Here is an 18,314-nt window from a genome sequence, read left to right as displayed (position 1 = left end):
AATCTCACTAGTATATAAAGACTACGGTATATTTTCTTAAATTTAAGCTCTAGCAGTCATTTTAAGCATATTTTTCAGGTAGCTGATGGAATACACTCAGTCCAGTAGCAGTATTATGTTAAGGTACATCTGAACTGAGAGGGATAGGGGAGCGGACATATGTATTTCCTTGTAAACTATGTAGAGTGCCATGCTGGCCTGGTGAGCCTTCGTTTTGAACACTCCCAACCATAGACCCTGAACAAGCATGCTGATCAGATGTTTGTGACTGAAGTCTGACTGGGTTAGCCACACGCGTTTCTATGCAGGTGACCAGAAACCTGTCAGGCAAAATCTTTCATATTTTTGGCGACAAAACACTAATGGGTACAGAATACAGAGTGTGCTTTACTGTCCTGCTGAGCCTCTGTTTCTAATGCTAGGTACACACCAGGCAATTTTCTGGCAGATTTACCTGTCAGATCGATTATTTCCAATATGTCCAATCTGAATTTCAAACAATTTTTCGATAGTTTTTAATAATTTTTTCAAATGATTTTCATTCAGTCTATGAAAATCAATTGAAAAAACTATTAAAAAAACCAATCGAGATTCAGATCGGACATGTTGGAAATGATCGATGTGGCAGGTAAATCTGACAGAAAATTGTATGGTGTGTACCTAGCATAATACCTTTAAAGGACTTCCGAGGCCAAAATTAAGAAAATCACACTGTACCTTTTTATTAGCAGAATCCACGGAGGACGACCTGCCCGTCCTCCGCTCCGTTCCACCATCAATGCAGGTCTTTCCGTTCCCCTTTGGCTTGGCCCTCCACCGACCGGGTCGCATCGATTCCACCTCTAAGATGGCTGCCTCCATGCTCCGCGGCCGCGCAGTACACTTTGCCGCTAGCGCGACTGCGCAGCCTATTGCCCGCCTCCTGCCGCGTATTAGGTCCCGGCATGCTCCCCAAGTGCAAAGCGTACTGCGCAGCCGCGGAGCATGGAGGCGGCCATCTTAGAGGTGGAATCAATGCGACCCGTTCGGTGGGGTCGGGCCAAGCCATAGGGGAACGGAAAGACCTGCATTGATGGCGGAACGGAGCGGAGGACGGGCAGGACGTCCTCCGTGGATTCTGCTAATAAAAAGGTACAGTGTGATTTTCTTAATTTTGGCCTCGGAAGTCCTTTAAGGGGCCCATACACCTAACGATTTTCCTGCCGATAAACAGCAGATTCGATCACTGTGAAATCAACCGTTCCAGTCGATCGGTCCGTGCGTCGATATCGGTGTTCGAATGTCCGACGACCGATGCTAGCGGCAATACATTACCTGATCCGCCGGCACGTATCCCCTCTGTCCCTTCTCCGCTGGGTTCCGGCTGGCTTCACTTACTTCCTGTCCCGAACAGGAAGTTTAAACAGTAGAGCGCCCTCTACTGTTTAAACTTCCCCAGACAGAAAGAAGTGAAGCCAGCTGGAACCCAGCGGAGAAGGAGCAGCGGTGACCGGGGGGACTCCCGCCGGCTAAAGCAGGTAATGTATAGGTGGCGGGAGGTCAGCGGCAGCTCCACAGATTGTGATCAGTTTCATGCTGAAATCGATTCACAATCTGTTTGCAGTAAAGGCATACGATCCCTCTTTAATCAGATTCGATCACAGAGGGATTTATCTGTTGGTCGATCTGATGGCAAATCGACCAGTGTATTGCCACCTTTAGCCATAGACCCTGAACAAGTATGTTGATCAGATGTTTGTGACTGAAGCCTGACTAGATTAGCCACATGCTTCTATCACGCGTTCAGACACTACTGCAGCCAAAGAGATCAGCAGGACAGCCAGGCAACTGGTATTGTGTAAAAGGAAATAGATATGGCAGCCACTATATCCCTCTCAGTTCAGGTGTTTTGTAAGAACTGCCCATACAGGATTGCTTCAAAACCTCAAATTAGTATTTTAGTTTTCTGAACAACAACCTTCCTGTAAGAAAGGACATATACGAAAGCATGTCGCAAAAACTATAATATCCATCAAAGTCACTACTGTTATTTAACCTCCCTGGCGGTAAGCCCGACCTAGGGTCGGGCTAGCTGCCGCAGGGGATCACATGGCTCCGGGAGGATTTAAAAAAAAAAGTTGTGCAATAGGCTTCAGCTAGCACTTTGCTAGCTAATTATGTCCCCCCAAGTCCCTCCAATCCCCACCGATCGACGCTGTAATACGTACCCCCCAGGGATCCTGCGATGGCGCAGCCTCCCAAATTAGCCCCATGCTTCACTATGGGGAGGATCGGGATTGCGCATTACGTCATGTCCGATTGTCGCCATAGTGACGAGTGAAGCTGGATCGTGAAGCTGCGGCTCTTGCGGGTTCGCGGAGGGGTAAATATTACTGGCCGCGATCAGGGGGTTTAGCTGGGTGCCGGGGGGCTTGGGGGACATAATTAGCTAGCCAAGTGCTAGTTTAGGCATATAACTAAACTTTTATTTTAAAAAAAATCCTCCCGAGTCCCGCGGACGCAGCCTCTAAAACTGCGTACCGCCAGGGAGGTTAATTATAATATAAAAAAATTAACCTTTTCATATAATGAACTTTTACTTTAGTCTGTAATTAATGTTGGTAAAATGGCTTATAACTGATTACTAATGTCTATCTAGTACACAATAATCTGTGCACGCAAAACCTCTGCTGAATAGTGCTATACGGTACATACAAAGCCTGAAGTACAGGCAATGTTAAGACTCTCACCTTGGATCGCACAGAAACTTGGTTTTCTCTCCATCCTCTCTCCAAATTAACCATTCCCTGAAGGAAGGATGTACAAACATTCGAGTCAAGTCCCTTCTTTTAATGAGGAACATGGAAAGGTTCTCCATACGTTGTTGAAAATCTTCCCATTCCAGACCTCCATCCACACTCCCTGCATTAATAGCCTGAAAGATGTTCTCATCCGTTAATGGATGGAGGGAGGCCACAGCAACATTGAGAAGAGGAAGAGCTCTTTCAAAGGACGACTGCGTTGGGAACCTCATGTTACACTGCAAGAGGTAGACCTCGGACAGCGACACCGGAACCACCTTGTAACTGGAGCTCTTGAGTACCAGGTAGCCCTTTTCTATGAGGTCGAACGTAAGCTTCAGGTACAAATAGGATCCCTGGCTTAGAGTCTTTAGGTGGGAACTTAGTTTTCCAAATGTGGTGTTATCCATTTTTCCGTTGAGTGAGATGTTGTTCTGGATTTCTGAACTGCTGTGAATGCGTTGCAGTATGTAAGCCTGTAAGTCCTGATCTATGGCCTCATTTTCTTCTAGTCGGTCCAGGAATATTCGATGGAAGGGAAGCATTTTGGTGATTTCCTGTTACAGAATAGGAAAACGTGTAAATGGAAGGTTTAAAGACTGGTGCTATAATTCATCTGACCCATCATAAAGTCATGCAGTCACCAAATCCCGCCTCTGCTGATTCTAGCATGCAATACTGGATGACTCGATGTATCTAAATACAGTAATGCAAGAAAATCAGTTGCGGGTGACGACAGTTATATGTTTGTGTGATATTAGACAATGAAGAAGTCCTTGAACTATATTTGAAGGGGGAAATCAAGAGTTAATTGTGGCTAGACTTGGAATGCATACACATCCAATTTTGATTGGTCAGTGTTACTACATTTACGTAGTATGAGGGCCACAAATATTGAACACTGATGACCAATCTAAATTGGATATGTGTACTTGCCCTTAAATGAAACATGTAGGGGAAAAAAAGTGCACGATTTGGGTACTTGCCTAGGTAGAGGGAATGACCCCATCCTGCTCCTCATTGTTCGTCTGCTGGGTCAAGCCGAAAACTATGGACAAGCCCTTGTCGCCGGCTTGCACGTGTGCAGTAACACAGATCCCCATCAGGTTTCAGCAGGAAAAGCCGAGCCTGATCGGTTTAATGATACTGTGCAAGCGTGAAATGCTTACGCAAGTAGCACAGACTCAATTGGTCTTAGCTTTTTCTGGCGGAGCTTGAGTGGGGGCTCCTCAGTAGGATCTAGAGGCTTCCCCTTCCAAGGGAAGGATCTAAATTGATCATAAGCAAACCTCACAAGTTTGCTTTAAGCCTACACACCTTTGATTGGCCAATTTTAACACCTCCATATAGTATGAGATCTTACCTACATAGGCCTCAATTCACTAAGATCATGCTGGAGATAATAAGGCAAGCGATAACTTGCCACCACACAGCGAGAGAGTTATCTCATCTCTTCATTCCTTACGTTACCTCCTCTGTAGTTAATTTACCTCCTCTGTAGTTATTTTCACAGGCAGTTAATTTACAGCCTGTCTTTAACTTTAGCATGCTGTACTTATTTTAAGGATTGAAGAGTTAACTTAAAGACAGCAGAGTTAACTTTAGGTTTGCCTGAGGTAAAATGTTTCCTGAATACTACATGCCTTATCACCATGGTGATTTCTCTAGAAACATTATTAAAGACAGGAGATAAGCTTAGTGAATTGAGGCCATAATCTGTTCACAGCATTCAAAATCTGTTGGCTCTCATACTACATTCTGTGTTTGTTACCTTGACAAAGGGGACCCCACTGGGCCCTGAAACGAATCGCTGGTATATGGAATGGCATGTGTCACTTAACTTGAATTAAAATATTGAACTTGGTTCATTAAGAGTGTGCGGATCATCTGGATTCTCTCATACTACATGAGGTGGTCAAAATTGAAGGTGTGTTCCAATCTTTAAGTTTACACAAGTCAAGAGAATGTAAAGTATCCAGCACTATCTAATGTTATTTGTAGTCTAATGCTGGGAATACACGTTACGTTTTTGAGGCTCGATTCTCCCGCCAGATCGATTCCCCGCTTGATTTCGCACCCGATTCTCTTATCTTCCATTTGTTTTTCTTATGTTTTCCCATTGTTCCCTATGCAAAATCGAGCATGGAATTGATTGTGTGGGAGGTCGGACATCTTCGGAAATTAGCAATAGAGCCATCTAAATGGCTCAAAAACGTACCGTGTATTCCCAGCATAAACGGGAAATACACTTAGAGTACAGGAAGTGGCAGGTTGGTGAGGAACCACTAATCAAACATACAGAAGCCAAGGTGATGAAGAAGAAGAAGAAAAAAGAAGAGAGAAACAAAACATGAATAGGCCAACAGACGTACTCACCTGCAAGGTTGTCCTCACAGTCACGATGAGCTTCAGCCAGCAGGGGAACCTTCCTATCATTTTGCTTAGAAAAGACACAATAGTGTCTCCATAGTCTGGCTTGTGAAACTCGGCCTCATTCAGCCCATCTATCAGGATGATATAATCATCATCAGGGATCTTCCTCTCTGTAACAGGAGAAATGTAGTCAGATACTGTAAGTCCAGATATGTTACCAGGAATGTAGACATCATGTAGAGATGCTTGACCAGTTACCTTTGTACAGGTTTTCCAACGGCTCAAGAACACCCCTCCGAAAGGAGGCAGCTGGATCTTGCACACAGGAGCGTAAGCTTAGTAGGCTCTGTAGATGTGGTTCCCGCAGAAGCTGCTCCCGATAGGCTACAAGCTGGGGGGCACGGCAGAGAAGTGCAGCCACATTGTGAACAAATTCAGGCACTAGGCAGGTGTATGCGTTGTCAGCCTGGCAGTAGTGATACGCCACCACCTAAAGAATGGTAACACAAGCACATTATGAGAGTTGTCCTTCTATGGAATCAACCAGCTTTGGTGATTATTAAAGTGGTATTGTCACCATAAAAATCAAATTTCAACAGCAACTGGTCTGAGTGTATTAAATGATAAAGATGCAAATCCTGCAGTCAAAACTTTTTCTGCTGTTATGGTTTGTAGTTATCACATACTTTATGAGCACTGGCCCTAGTGACACACAGTGCCAAAGAGTTGAATGCTGGGAGTTTTTTTTATCTATAATATATTCCTCCTCTTCCATTTATTTCCCTGCCTCAGCACCCTCAGATTATTTGTGTTTACAAGCAAGGCTGAGGTAACTCAACAATTGGAGGATAAGACAGTGCAGTTCCTAGTATACACCTCAGTGGGAGTCTCTGAAGACTCTGGGAGGAGGGCAGCTAATGAATACACAATGAGCAAGAGAAGGGAGGGGGGGGGGGGGGAGACAAGAATCAGGGAGGATATGATGTCAGCATTAGCTTGGCAAGATTGCCACTGCCTAGAATAGGATACTCTGCTTTTCCTTTATAAAATTCACAGGAATCATTAATCATCACATGCAAGTAGAAGTAGTATTTATCTACTTATATATATGTATTTTATTTCTAGGTTAGCATGGGTGTCGCTTGTTCTTTAAGCCAATTAAGCACAGAAAGGAAGACATGGAATTTACTTAAAGGACACCTGAACAGAGGGAAGTGGAGGCTACCATATTTGTGTCCTTTTATACAATACCAGTTGCCTGGCAGTTGCCCTCATCTTTCTGACATCAGTAGTGTCTTAAAGGACAACTGTTGTGAAAAGAATATGGAGGCTGCCATATTTATTTCCTTTTAAACCATACCAGTTGCTTGGCTGTTCTGCTGATGTATTTGGCTGCAGTAGTGTCTTAATCACACCAGAAACAAGCATGCGGCTAATCTTGTCAGGTCTGACATAGTTACATAGTTATTTGAGTTGAAAAAAGACATCCATCCATCGAGTTCAACCAGAAAACAAGTACAACACCAGCCTGCCCCCTCACATATCCCTGGTGATCCAGTGGAAGGCGAAAAACCCTTACAAGGCATGGTCCAATTAGCCCCAAAAGGGAAAGAATTCCTTCCCGACTCCAGATGGCAATCAGATAAAATCCCTGGATCAACATCATTAGGCATTACCTAGTAATTGTAGCCATGGATGTCTTGCAACACAAGGAAAGCATCTAAGCCCCCTTTAAATGCAGATATAGAATTTGCCATAACTACTGCCTGTGGCAATGCATTCCACATCTTAATCACTCTTACTGTAAAGAACCCTTTCCTAAATAAATGGCTAAAACGTTTTTCCTCCATGCGCAGATCATGTCCTCTAGTCCTTTGTTAAACACCTGATCTGCTGCATGCTTGTTCAGGGTCTAAGGCTACAAGCATTAGAGACAATAGATCAGGAGGGCAGCCAGGTAACGGTTATTGCTTAGTAAGAAATAAATATGGCAGCTTCCATAGCCCTCTCGCTTCAATTGTCCTTTAATCACACACCTGAAACAAGCATGTGGCAAATCCAGATAGACTTCAGTCAAACATCTCATCTACATGCTTGTTCAGGGTCTATGGCTAAAATTATTACAGGCAGAGGCTCAGCAGGACAGCCAGGCAATCTGTATGGTTTAAAAGGAAATCAATATGGCAGCCTCCATATCTCTCTCATTACGGGGGTCCTTTAACCCCCTTGGCGGTATGAAAAATACCGCCAGGGGGCAGCGCAGCAGTTTTTTTTTAATTATTTTTTTTTTTTAAATCATGTAGCGAGCCCAGGGCTCGCTACATGATAGCCGCTGCTCAGCGGCATCCCCCCAGCCCCGCCGATCGCCTCCGGCGATAGGCGTTCAGGAAATCCCGTTCAAAGAACGGGATTTCCTGGAGGGCTTCCCCCTTCGCCATGGCGACGGGGCGGAATGACGTCAGCGACGTCGGGACGTCATTGGGAGACCCGATCCACCCCTCGGCGCTGCCTGGCACTGATTGGCCAGGCAGCGCTCGGGGTCTGGGGGGGGCCGCGCGCCGCACCGGATAGCGGCGATCGGGCGCGTGGCGGCGGCGATCGGGGTGCTGGCGCAGCTAGCAAAGTGCTAGCTGCGTCCAGCAAAAAAAAAAAATTAAGTAAATCGGCCCAGCAGGGCCTGAGCGGCACCCTCCGGCGGCTTACCCCGTGTCACACACGGGGTTACCGCTAAGGAGGTTAAAGCCAATGGGTACCGGATTAAAAAAGAAAAAGTCAGATACTCACCTAAGGAGAGGGAAGGCTCGGTCCTAATGAGCCTTCCCTCTCCTCTCCCGGTGCCCTCGGTGCTGCGCTAGCTCCCCCGTTCGTGTCCGCCGCCGCAGGGACTTCGGAGGTCTTCGGGAGCACTCGGGCTTCCGAAGACGGGCCGCTCCATACTACGTACGCGCCAGTGCGTCATAGAGGGCGCTCGCGCATGCGTAGTATGGGGCGTCCGCGTCATCGGGAGCCCGAGTGCTCCCGAAGGCTTCCGAAAGCTCCCGAAGGCATGCGGAAGTGGCAGTATTTGACCGAACTGGTCGAATACTGCCACGGGGGATCCTGTGCGGGACCGGGCACCGGGAGAGGAGAGGGAAGGCTCATTAGGACCGAGCCTTCCCTCTCCTTAGGTGAGTATCTGACTTTTTCTTTTTTAATCCGGTAAACATTCACTTTAAAGGACCACTATTGCAAAAAATTGTAACATTTAAAATACGTGTACACATTCTTCTAAAAAATAAATTTATCCCAGATTACAATGTGCTATAAATTAATTTGACCTTATGTTCCTTTTGCTTACAGTAGGCAATAAAAATATGACGGATGTGATTTTGGACTAGTCCATCTCATGGGGGATTCTCGGGGTCTTCTTTATTTCAAAACCACTTGATGAACAGCAGTTGGCCATCACCACTGCCAAACTATTATGCAAATGAGTAGACAAGCTGACTTTTCATGGAGTGCCTTTTTTTTTTTTAAAGAATAAAGAAGATACTGAGAATCCCCCATGAGGACGACTAGTCCAAAACCTGTCAGACTTTTACTGCCTACGTTAAGCAACGACGACATAGGAGAAACGTAATTTCCAGGTGCATTTGAATCTCAGAGAAATGTACTTGTTTAAGTAAAGCTGAAGTGATAATTATATGGAGGCTGCCATATTTATTTCCTTTTAAGGAATACCAGTTACCTGCTGATCCTCTGCCTCTAATCCTTTCAGCCATAAACCCTGAACAAGCATGCAGCAGATCAGGTGAACTGACATGATTAGCTGCATGCTTGTTTCTGGTGTTTCACACTACTGCAGCCAAATAGATCAGCAGGGTTGCCAGGCAACTGGTATTGTTTAAAAGGAAATAAATACTGCAGCCTCCATATTCTTCTCACTACAGCTGTCCTTTAAGTTTGTGTACATACATGTATTTAAAATGTTCAAATTTCTTTGCGATACATGGTCCATTAAAAGGTGAAAGTAAATGGAGAGCCGACTGATGCACTGTGAAATGTACAATGACCTCTACTGGTAAAATGACATCTTTTTATTATACAATTTCATCTGAAAGTGGTACAGATCTTTTTATATTGTTGCCTATCCTTACATTATATTTACACTATCCTTACCACTTTTAAGTGTTGGTTAAAGCGGAATATAACCCTGCATTTCAACTTTGCTCTAAAACATTATTTACAGCATATTATATGCAAAAAACATTTTTTTTTTTACTAGACCAGCATTGGAAGGGTTAAACACAGAGGTTTAAAGTTCCATGGAGAGATATGCAGAAGTTCAGATTGTTACATTCTATTTAGTTATATGTATCTATTGAGAAATGTTACACACTCTTTGGCTGTCCTCCAGCTCCTTCTCAGTCAGAGACAGTGAGTCACATTCAACACTTAGATACATTTATGTAAACAAAATGTATCTATGTCAGCTTCGGATGCGTCTGCAGAAATCTCCATGAACTTTAAAGCCCTGTGTAACCCTTCCAATGCTGGTCTAGTAAAAAAAATGCTGGTTGCATATAATATACTGTAAATAATGTTTTAGAGCAAAGTTGAAATGCAGGGTTATATTCCGCTTTAATGGTTGCTGTCATTAGCAGGCGTTACATCCCTGCACTGAATACGGAAGTAGGTACACCAGTAACATGTGCATCCAGAGTGGTGACAGAATGTACATCCAGGACAGAGAGGGTTAACTACACTGTGACAGTCCCTCTGATGCAGCCGCCGAGGAATTCACAGATTACAAGCAATATTTTGAAGTTTCCAATCCAACGATATGTCATGGAGTTCTTCACATTAATATAAATATAGCGCTACATTATGCTTGGACATGGTGCAAGTATTTGTACTGGCATTATTCATAAAGAACATCCCACCCCACTGCCATAGAAGTAATGCATCAATATATCCGATAATATTATAGTCTGCGCAGTACAACAGACTGAGGAAAAACATAGCATGAAATGGACTGTAGCTCAGCCCCCAACTTTAAAGGACACCCAAAGTAAGCAGGAAATGGGCGTACGAGAGGAATCGGCGCCGGGAGACTTGGGCGCAGGATACAGCCGGTATATGGCCGATCCTGCTGCTGCTGCACAAGTCCCGGCAGCGTTAAATACTATACCCCCTCCAGGCCGCCATGGATAGTGGGGGGAATGAAATAATTATTGTTTTAAAAGCAACTTCAGCTCCATCTTCTGACGGCGCTGAAGTTACTCCCTGTGCACTGCTATAGCTGTAGTTCCTATTACGGCCTATGGTGGCGCCGGCTGCGCCCAAGTCTCCAGCGCTGGATTTAGTGTGTTCAGGAAATGGAGGCTGACATTTATTTCCTTTTACACAATGCACATTGCCTGGAAGTCCCACTGATCATCTGCCTCTAATATTTTTAGCTATGGACCCTGAACAAGCATGCAGATCAGGTGTCTCTGACTGGAGTCTGACTGGATTAGCTGGATGCTTGTTTCAGGTGTGTGATCTAGACACTACTGCAGCCAAAGTCATCAGCAGGACTACCAGGCAACTGCCAGCCTCCATTTTCTTCTCAGTTCAAGTGACCTTTGATGAAAGTTTTATCCATTTTGATTTGATTAACCAGAGCCTATGTACAGTCTTTTTTTCCCATTGCAGAGTTACTAGTTCATGCTATGTCTTGCTTAGCTGTAGTACAATCTATGCTCTGACTCACTTTGCTGCATTATAATGCAGGTTTAGCATCGCCTCACTGCAGTCGTCATTGTATTGTATTTTCCATTGCTGTATATAGCCATGCTTTACCTCGTTTCATTATACCCCAATCTAACACTTGCTTGTGCAGTGAACACTGTCAGAAATGGCCATTTTTTTGTAAATAGCACATGCTGTAATTAGCCGCTGTCTCACTTACCTGCCCTGCTATTCTCCTCATTGCTTCCTCCTGCCGTCTTCGCATTTCTGGGGTTCCTGGGCAGCTACCGCTAGAGAGGCCAGTGTGCGTTTGGCCAGGCTGTGCAATTTCACGGTTGGCCTCAGAATCTGTATAAAAAAAGAAAAAAAAATTACAAAAAGAGGGATAAATAAGAACATTGTTTAAAGGGACTCCGAGCAGTGCCTGTGGGTATGCCTTTAAAGAGACTCTGTAACATGAAAAACTTCCCCTGGGGGGTACTCACCTCGGGTGGGGGGAAGTCTCCGGATCCTAATGAGGCTTCCCACGCCGTCCTCTGTCCCACGGAGATCTCGCTGCAGCCCTCTGAACAGCCGGCGACAGGCCCGACTGACTTCAATATTTACTTTTGCTGGCTCCAGCGGGGGCGCTGTGGCTGCTTTCGGCTCGGAAATAGACGGAAATACCCGATCTCCGTCGGGTCCGCTCTACTGCGCAGGCGCCTGGAAACTTGCGCCTGCGCAGTAGAGCAGACCCGAAGGTGATCGGGTATTTCCGCCTACTTTGGAGCCGACAGCCATCAGAGCGCCTGCGCAGGAGCCGGGAAGGTAAATATTGACGTCACCGCTGCACTGAGGGCTGCAGTGAGACCCCCGTGGGACAGAGGACGGCGTGGGAAGCCTCATTAGGATCCGGAGGCTTCCCCCACCCGAGGTGAGTACCCCCCAGGGGACGTTTTGTCGTTACAGTTCCTCTTTAAGCATACCCACAACTATTTAATTATATCCTCACCCCTACCAAGATGATATTTGTAATTATATCCCCCTGGGTTCCTTGTATTTCATTGCATTGTGCTGAATGGAGCTGCCGACACTGAGAAAAGTCTCGTCCTGCATAATACAATGCTGAATAAGGAATCCAAGATGGCAGCCGCCATTTCGAGAGCAAAAATAACGAAAAATAAAAGGCGTAGGGTGGAGGTTTATATATCATTGGAAAGAGGAGAAAGAGAGCTTCAAAATGGTATGCATCTTTCCATAGTTACTGCACTGCTCGGAGTCCCTTTAAGCCAAAAACTTCAGCACATTCAGTCAAACAGCATAGCACAAAGCCAGATGATAAAAATGCAAAATTTAAAATGAACATCTGTTCTTTCTGAAAACTCATTTGCAAGGTCTTTCCTTTGGGCAATTGCCAATAAAACAAAATTATTATTTTTCCTTGAAGTGCGATTTATTTTTTCTTTGCAATAGGTACCTAGATTTATTTTTTAAATAAACTCAAACTTACGCTTTGGTGAGGCATGGGGGCTGTCTGATGCAATCTGTCTCATACGTGTCCCGTGACAACTTAGGGACACCAATCGAGAAATGATGGCAGTTTTCCCAAAACCGATGTTGCCACATATTACTACACCCCGATTCACACTCTCATCGTCACTCTGCAGCTGGGCATCAATCTCATGGAACAGCCAATCGCGGCCCACAAATGTGGTGTCAGTAGTAATACTTGGCACTTCAAACAGCAAAGGCTTCAAGGAGATGTCAGGGGGCCGATAGGGAGCAAAGCGAACTGAAAAGATAAAAATAGTAAGCGGTTAATAGGCTGTAATAATGCCTTAGTTTTCAATACAACACCATTCTTCAATAAAACGTGTTTAGGCAGGACCAGGGGCGTAACAATAGCCCCTGCAAGGGATGCAGCTGCAGTAGGGCCCAGAAGCCACAGGGGGCCCAGTCCTGAGAGACTGATAACTAAGAGCGAGAGAAACAAACGTTCTGTTCTCTGCACATTTGTTCTAATGACTGCATCTGCTCAGCCACTGATAAAGAATCATAAAAAGTTTTGCAGACAAAGATTTGTAGACAGCACCTATTCAGTGTTTAGCAGGGTCTTGTGTACAGAGCTGTCTGCTGGCGGTAGGGGGCCCCATCCAAAGTTTTGCAGGAGGCCCCAGTGTTTTCTAGTTACGCCACTGGGCAGGACATAGAACTGTTCCATGCTTTTTAGGAAGGATCATTTTTAACAGTCATGTGACTGCTGCCTCTCCAATATAGTCAGGGGAAATCTCACACCTACCAGTCATGTGACTGCTGCCTCTCCAATATAGTCAGGGGAAATCTCACACCTAACAGTCATGTGACTGCTGCCTCTCCAATATAGTCAGGGGAAATCTCACACCTAACAGTCATGTGACTGCTGCCTCTCCAATATAGTCAGGGGAAATCTCACACCTAACAGTCATGTGACTGCTGCCTCTCCAATATAGTCAGGGAAAATCTCACACCTAACAGTCATGTGACTGCTGCCTCTCCAACATAGTCAGGAGAAATCTCACACCTAAGGGTACGTACAGACATGCGACTATAGTCGTTTAAAACGATCGTTACCGACGGCATTGCCCGACGATCGTTAAAACGACCGACCAACGAGATTTGTCGTTGGTAAAGAACGATCCATTCTGCCAGATCTTTTCCAACGACCATCGATCAAAAAGTAATGTCTGTACAACGATCGGTCGTTGATCGTTCGTTCTCAAAGCTTTGCACATGCTCAAACAGTTTTTTGACACTTGTGTTTGAAATTAGTTTATACATCATGTTGCGCACGCAACGCTCGTTCCAAGATCGTTCGTACACGAACGATGTTCAAAGTAGCCTTTCTTCAAACGATCATCGGCCGATACCTCCTTTAACATCGTTCGTCGTTTAGAACGAACGATCGTTATCGTATGTCTGTACGTACCCTAACAGTCATGTGACTGCTGCCTCTCCAATATAGTCAGGGGAAATCTCACACCTAGCATCAGACATATTGGTTCATATAAGCGCTCACAGTCTTCAAGCCTTCAGAAGTGACTGTTTCCCGAACAGTGACTAGAGCATGTCGGACGTGATTGGGCTGGCTGCCATATTATGATAGCGTTGGGATTTCTTCGCCCTTTCAAAACGGAGAAAGGTGGCAGTAAAATTACCCGATTTCCAGCGTGAAACGCACACTGAATTTGCCTTCAGTAGTCTCTAGTGCACGAGACCTGCATGGCAACCGTGGCCTAGTAATACGGGATTGGTTAGTGATTGTCCCATTACATATTGTCGACAGTGTTGCGACCAATCTTTAGCGTCAGTCTGTTCACCGTACTTCCAACCATCGGAGGTGACTATTTCCTGAATGGTAACGGGAGCAGATTAGATGGGATTGGCACGCTCTGACGAATTATCTACCTTCTGACATTACAGCAACCGGTCTTTTAACGTCGTTTAGACAGGATCGTGGGGCTGGATTGTCACATTGGAGGGCAGATTCTTTGTCAGCGCTGCGTAATAGGTTGGCGCTTTATAAATACAATAAATAAATATAAAGCTGTACAATGCAATGTACCACAAGTCTCAGGCACAGGGCCTGCCACCCAGCAGGGGCTCACATGACTGTGCACATTTCCAACTAAATGAGGTATCTGCAGAAATAAATGTAAGAAGTAACTTGTGCAAGACATGTTTTAGGCAATTTCTGCCAAGTTAATTAATTGAATGTATTAGTTGGGTATGTAACATTACAGAAAGCAAGAAAGTGAAATGCTTTTCTAACGCTGAAGCAGTGAATTTAGCATTTGTGTGATTTTGGCACAAGAAAGGGCTCAGAGAAAAAAAGGCTCACCAAATTCATCACTAAATGTGTCAAACAATACAGCAAATGTTTCAATGAGATGAAGAGTATAAGTGTAGGTGTATGTTTTTTACAGCATCCACAACACAAAATTGTGAGAACAGAGAGGTAGTAAGCTTGTTGCCCTGGGCATTTCCTATTCCCATGCGCATCTGCAGGACTTCTCATTAGCTCCCCCCCATGCAACTCCCTTTCCACACCTTTGAACAAGCCCTCCAAAAGGCACCTCTTCAAGATGGCCTACCCACCCTCTACCACACCATAATTCCCTCCCCTGAACACCTACAGCCCTACTTAGTGTGCCCTTCCCCCTCCATTAGTTTTCAACCCTTTGGCAGGGTTTCTCTCTTCCCCAATATCCTACCTGATCATGCGCTCTCATCTTTGGACACTTTTCCTATGGACTGACTCGGACTTGATTTAGGGCTGGTTCAGACGGAAGCGTTCGGAACGTCCAGGTAAATGCTCCCACCAAGCTTTTGTGCGCGTTTACACGATCGCGGCGTTCAGGTCCCGATTTTCGCTAGCGTTCGAGCTGCCCCTGGAAGCGACATGTAGCTTCCAGGGGGCGGCCAACTGCGACGGCTAATGTCCCCCTAGGGGAAGAAAAAACGTGACCGCATCGGAACGCGACGGCTACTGAAACCCTGACCGCGCAGCCGCCGCAACGCCCCCAAACGCGACGCCACTCAGACGTCCGTCTGAACCGGCCCTTACTGGATCTCTGTAACCAGCTTCCAAGTGGCATGATCATGTTTTCTTTTACCCTGGTTGCCTTATATAAACGTTGTATAACCTTGTGTTCTGTTGTTTCTGCCTACCATTATATGTATCGCTATTTATTGTCCAGTGCTGCATAATATGTTGACGCTTTACAGATACAATAAATAATACAAATATTACTGTTCTTACCTCGTAGATCTTGTGGTGTACGCGGTCCAGCAAGGGTCTGCCTTGGCATGCGCAAGGAGGTGCGTAAAGGGGTGTGCCTCTGTTCATCCAAGTATGCCAGGTCCTCTAAGTGTGCAGAACTTGTGGCTAAATGGTGAGAAAGAGAAGAGGGGGACAAGCCCAACAAATCATAACAGAATCAAGAACAATGAAAATATTGAATGGGATATAAACAGCAGGAATCTGGGAAAAATGAATAAAGTAATGGGGTGAATGGAGTAGATGAAATGGTGGAAGCACTATGGAGAATTCGGAGAGGAGGACAACGCAGAAGGAGAAACGGAAGACAAAAAAAGCCAATAGATTCTCCGAAATAATGATTTCATAAAACAAAAGGGCAAAAATAACACAAGAATTAATCAAGCCATAGAAAATGGCAGATGGAAAAGAGAAAGGAAAACTAGGATCACGAGGGGAGGTTAAGAGGGGGAAGCAGGAAGAATTGTAAAAAGAAAAAATAAATCGGAATTAGCAGCACTGTGATGCAGCGGAATATTATTAATATAGAGAAGTGTAATAACACATCAATATTCTGCAGAGCCAGCTGCGTCCTCCAGCAGCTACATGCTCAGCCACATTCTATATTTACATACAAGCGCGCTGCATGTTATTTTTATCTGTAACACTTCCTCCTCATTATACATGTTTTATTACCTACATTTTCCACTCTCTCTGGATAGAGAAAGCCACATCAGTGGGGACCAGCAGCTGGAAGCACTCATTTCCTTGCCTGCGCAGGGAATCCTATCTACGCCTCCCTTGACGAGTTTATACTTTGTGAAGGTGAACAGCGAGCACAGGAGGCATTTTCAGACAGTGATAGCTGGGGAGGGGGGGGTCACTGACATTCACTCTCCTGTAATCATCTACACTGCCCACAAAATACAGAAAGCATACCAACAGTTTACTTTTGCAGTTAAGTGTGAACTGCCATGTCTTTTAGGTAAAATCATTATTTATTTCTAGCAAACTGCAACTTGCACAGGAAGTACATCTTTTCTGAATCAAACATTTGCAAAGTGTTGGTGATCGGTTAGGACAGTTTCATTCTTTCTGATTTTTTTTTCCTTAGGTCTCCTAAAAATGTTTTTACATTAAAGTGGTCTGAAAATCAGCATTTCTACTTTGATCAAAACAATTCCTCACAGCTTTAAAGCTACTATCCCAGAATCTTTATTTTTAGCAGAAAATCACTGAAATGGTTAAACAAAGCACTTTGTCCTGCTATTCAGCTTCAAATCCGCATCCAAACTGGAGACAACAGTATCTTTGTTTACATTCCAATGTTTATACATTTGTCTGTAATGAGTAAAAAAACACTTTCTGAAAAGCTGTCTCTGCTTCAGGCACACACACAGTTCATAACTCATTACAAGATTTTAATATATAATAAAAAGCAGTTGGAATAAAATGCATTGGAATCTTTCAGGGTAAGGAAAACTGCGCTTTGGAAACTTGTAATATGTAGACAGACAATATTACTTGTGCACGAAAGCAAATATGATAACTGTATGAATTATAAAAAGTAGAAAAACACATTTTTGTTGAATGTTATGTCAGAGTTTCAGACCACTTTCAGCGTACTGACTATGAAGGTCGTGTTATGCAGATCTTCACTTATGGTAGCAGGTGAGGCCATCAATCATTGGGCCCGATTAACATGTTAATTGTCATAGTAGCGGCTGTTAGTTAAGTACTATGGTAGCTAGAGATCCTTCACAGGACTGCCTGCATTGAAAGTTATGCGTGAAGCAATGCGCATAACTAATGGAAGGCACACTCCTACATAGCAGCGAGCGCTGCTATGTAAAGCATGGATTAGCGTCTACTACAGCACATTAAGCTCAGGCCCATTGTCTTTTATTACATTTGATTGTTCTCCTGTCTTCCTCTCTGGTCACCTTTTCTCACTCTCGCTTGCAAGACTTCTCTCGATCCTCTCACCTCCTCTGGAACACTCTCCCTAAACACATCCGCCACTCACCCACACTTGCCCTTTTTAGGTGCAACTTAAGAACTCACCCTTTCAGGCAAGCATACTATCTCACTTAGGACACTTTGGCTACTGACCAGCACTTAACCATCTAATACACAAGCTCCCTTCCGCTACTGTCCTATTTTTTTAACCCATTCCAATGTAAGGCTGATTGGCCAGGGCTCTCTTCCCCTTTGTCACACAATGCTGTGTTATGTGTCCTATGTAAAATCTGTACTTGATTTGTTCACTGCATTAGCTGTTACACACCATTGTCTTGTATAGTTAATGGTTATATTGTTTATAGTGTATCCTTATACCTTGTATGCTGTTTTGAAGCATCACGAAAGATGCTGGCGCTATAGAAATCAATAATAATAAAGGTTTCTTGGAATCTTGCCTTGAGTAAGTGCATCCCACTGAAATATCACATTTACTCTTCGGTCTTTCTGTGTGTTTGGAAGGTTGTCACTTGCCTCAGTACTGCAGGAGATCGTCCACTTTACATGGTGTTCCCACCTGCTGAGCTTCTAGCACTGCTGCTGTCTAATAAAATAACCAGAACTGCAAACACAGAGGCCCCAGACACTGCCCTGGTCTGATGGGGGATTCTGGGCAGCTGTAACCCCCCCCCCTGTGCTTGCCTATGACATTACAT

The 18,314-nt window shown here is 44.6% G+C and overlaps 1 protein-coding gene across 11 annotated transcripts in view; it reads right to left on the bottom strand.

The window, feature by feature from the left end:
- Positions 1-18,314, bottom strand: part of TANC2 (tetratricopeptide repeat, ankyrin repeat and coiled-coil containing 2) — an 897,702-nt gene that overhangs the window by 66,136 nt on the left and 813,252 nt on the right. For all 11 annotated transcript variants that reach the window (XM_068263005.1, XM_068263006.1, XM_068263004.1 and 8 more), the window contains 6 exons: positions 15,643-15,768; positions 12,355-12,636; positions 11,086-11,213; positions 5,412-5,643; positions 5,157-5,323; positions 2,730-3,337 (listed from right to left, as the gene is read on the bottom strand). In XM_068263005.1, the coding sequence (XP_068119106.1) occupies positions 2,730-3,337; positions 5,157-5,323; positions 5,412-5,643; positions 11,086-11,213; positions 12,355-12,636; positions 15,643-15,768 (1,543 nt within the window). The remainder of the gene's footprint in view (positions 1-2,729; positions 3,338-5,156; positions 5,324-5,411; positions 5,644-11,085; positions 11,214-12,354; positions 12,637-15,642; positions 15,769-18,314) is intronic.

Source organism: Hyperolius riggenbachi, chromosome 12 (assembly GCF_040937935.1).
Source record: "Hyperolius riggenbachi isolate aHypRig1 chromosome 12, aHypRig1.pri, whole genome shotgun sequence".
NCBI classification, from domain to species: domain Eukaryota; kingdom Metazoa; phylum Chordata; class Amphibia; order Anura; family Hyperoliidae; genus Hyperolius; species Hyperolius riggenbachi.
The sequence above is the reverse complement of the archived record's forward strand: the minus strand, read 5'-3'. Positions and strand labels throughout refer to the sequence as shown.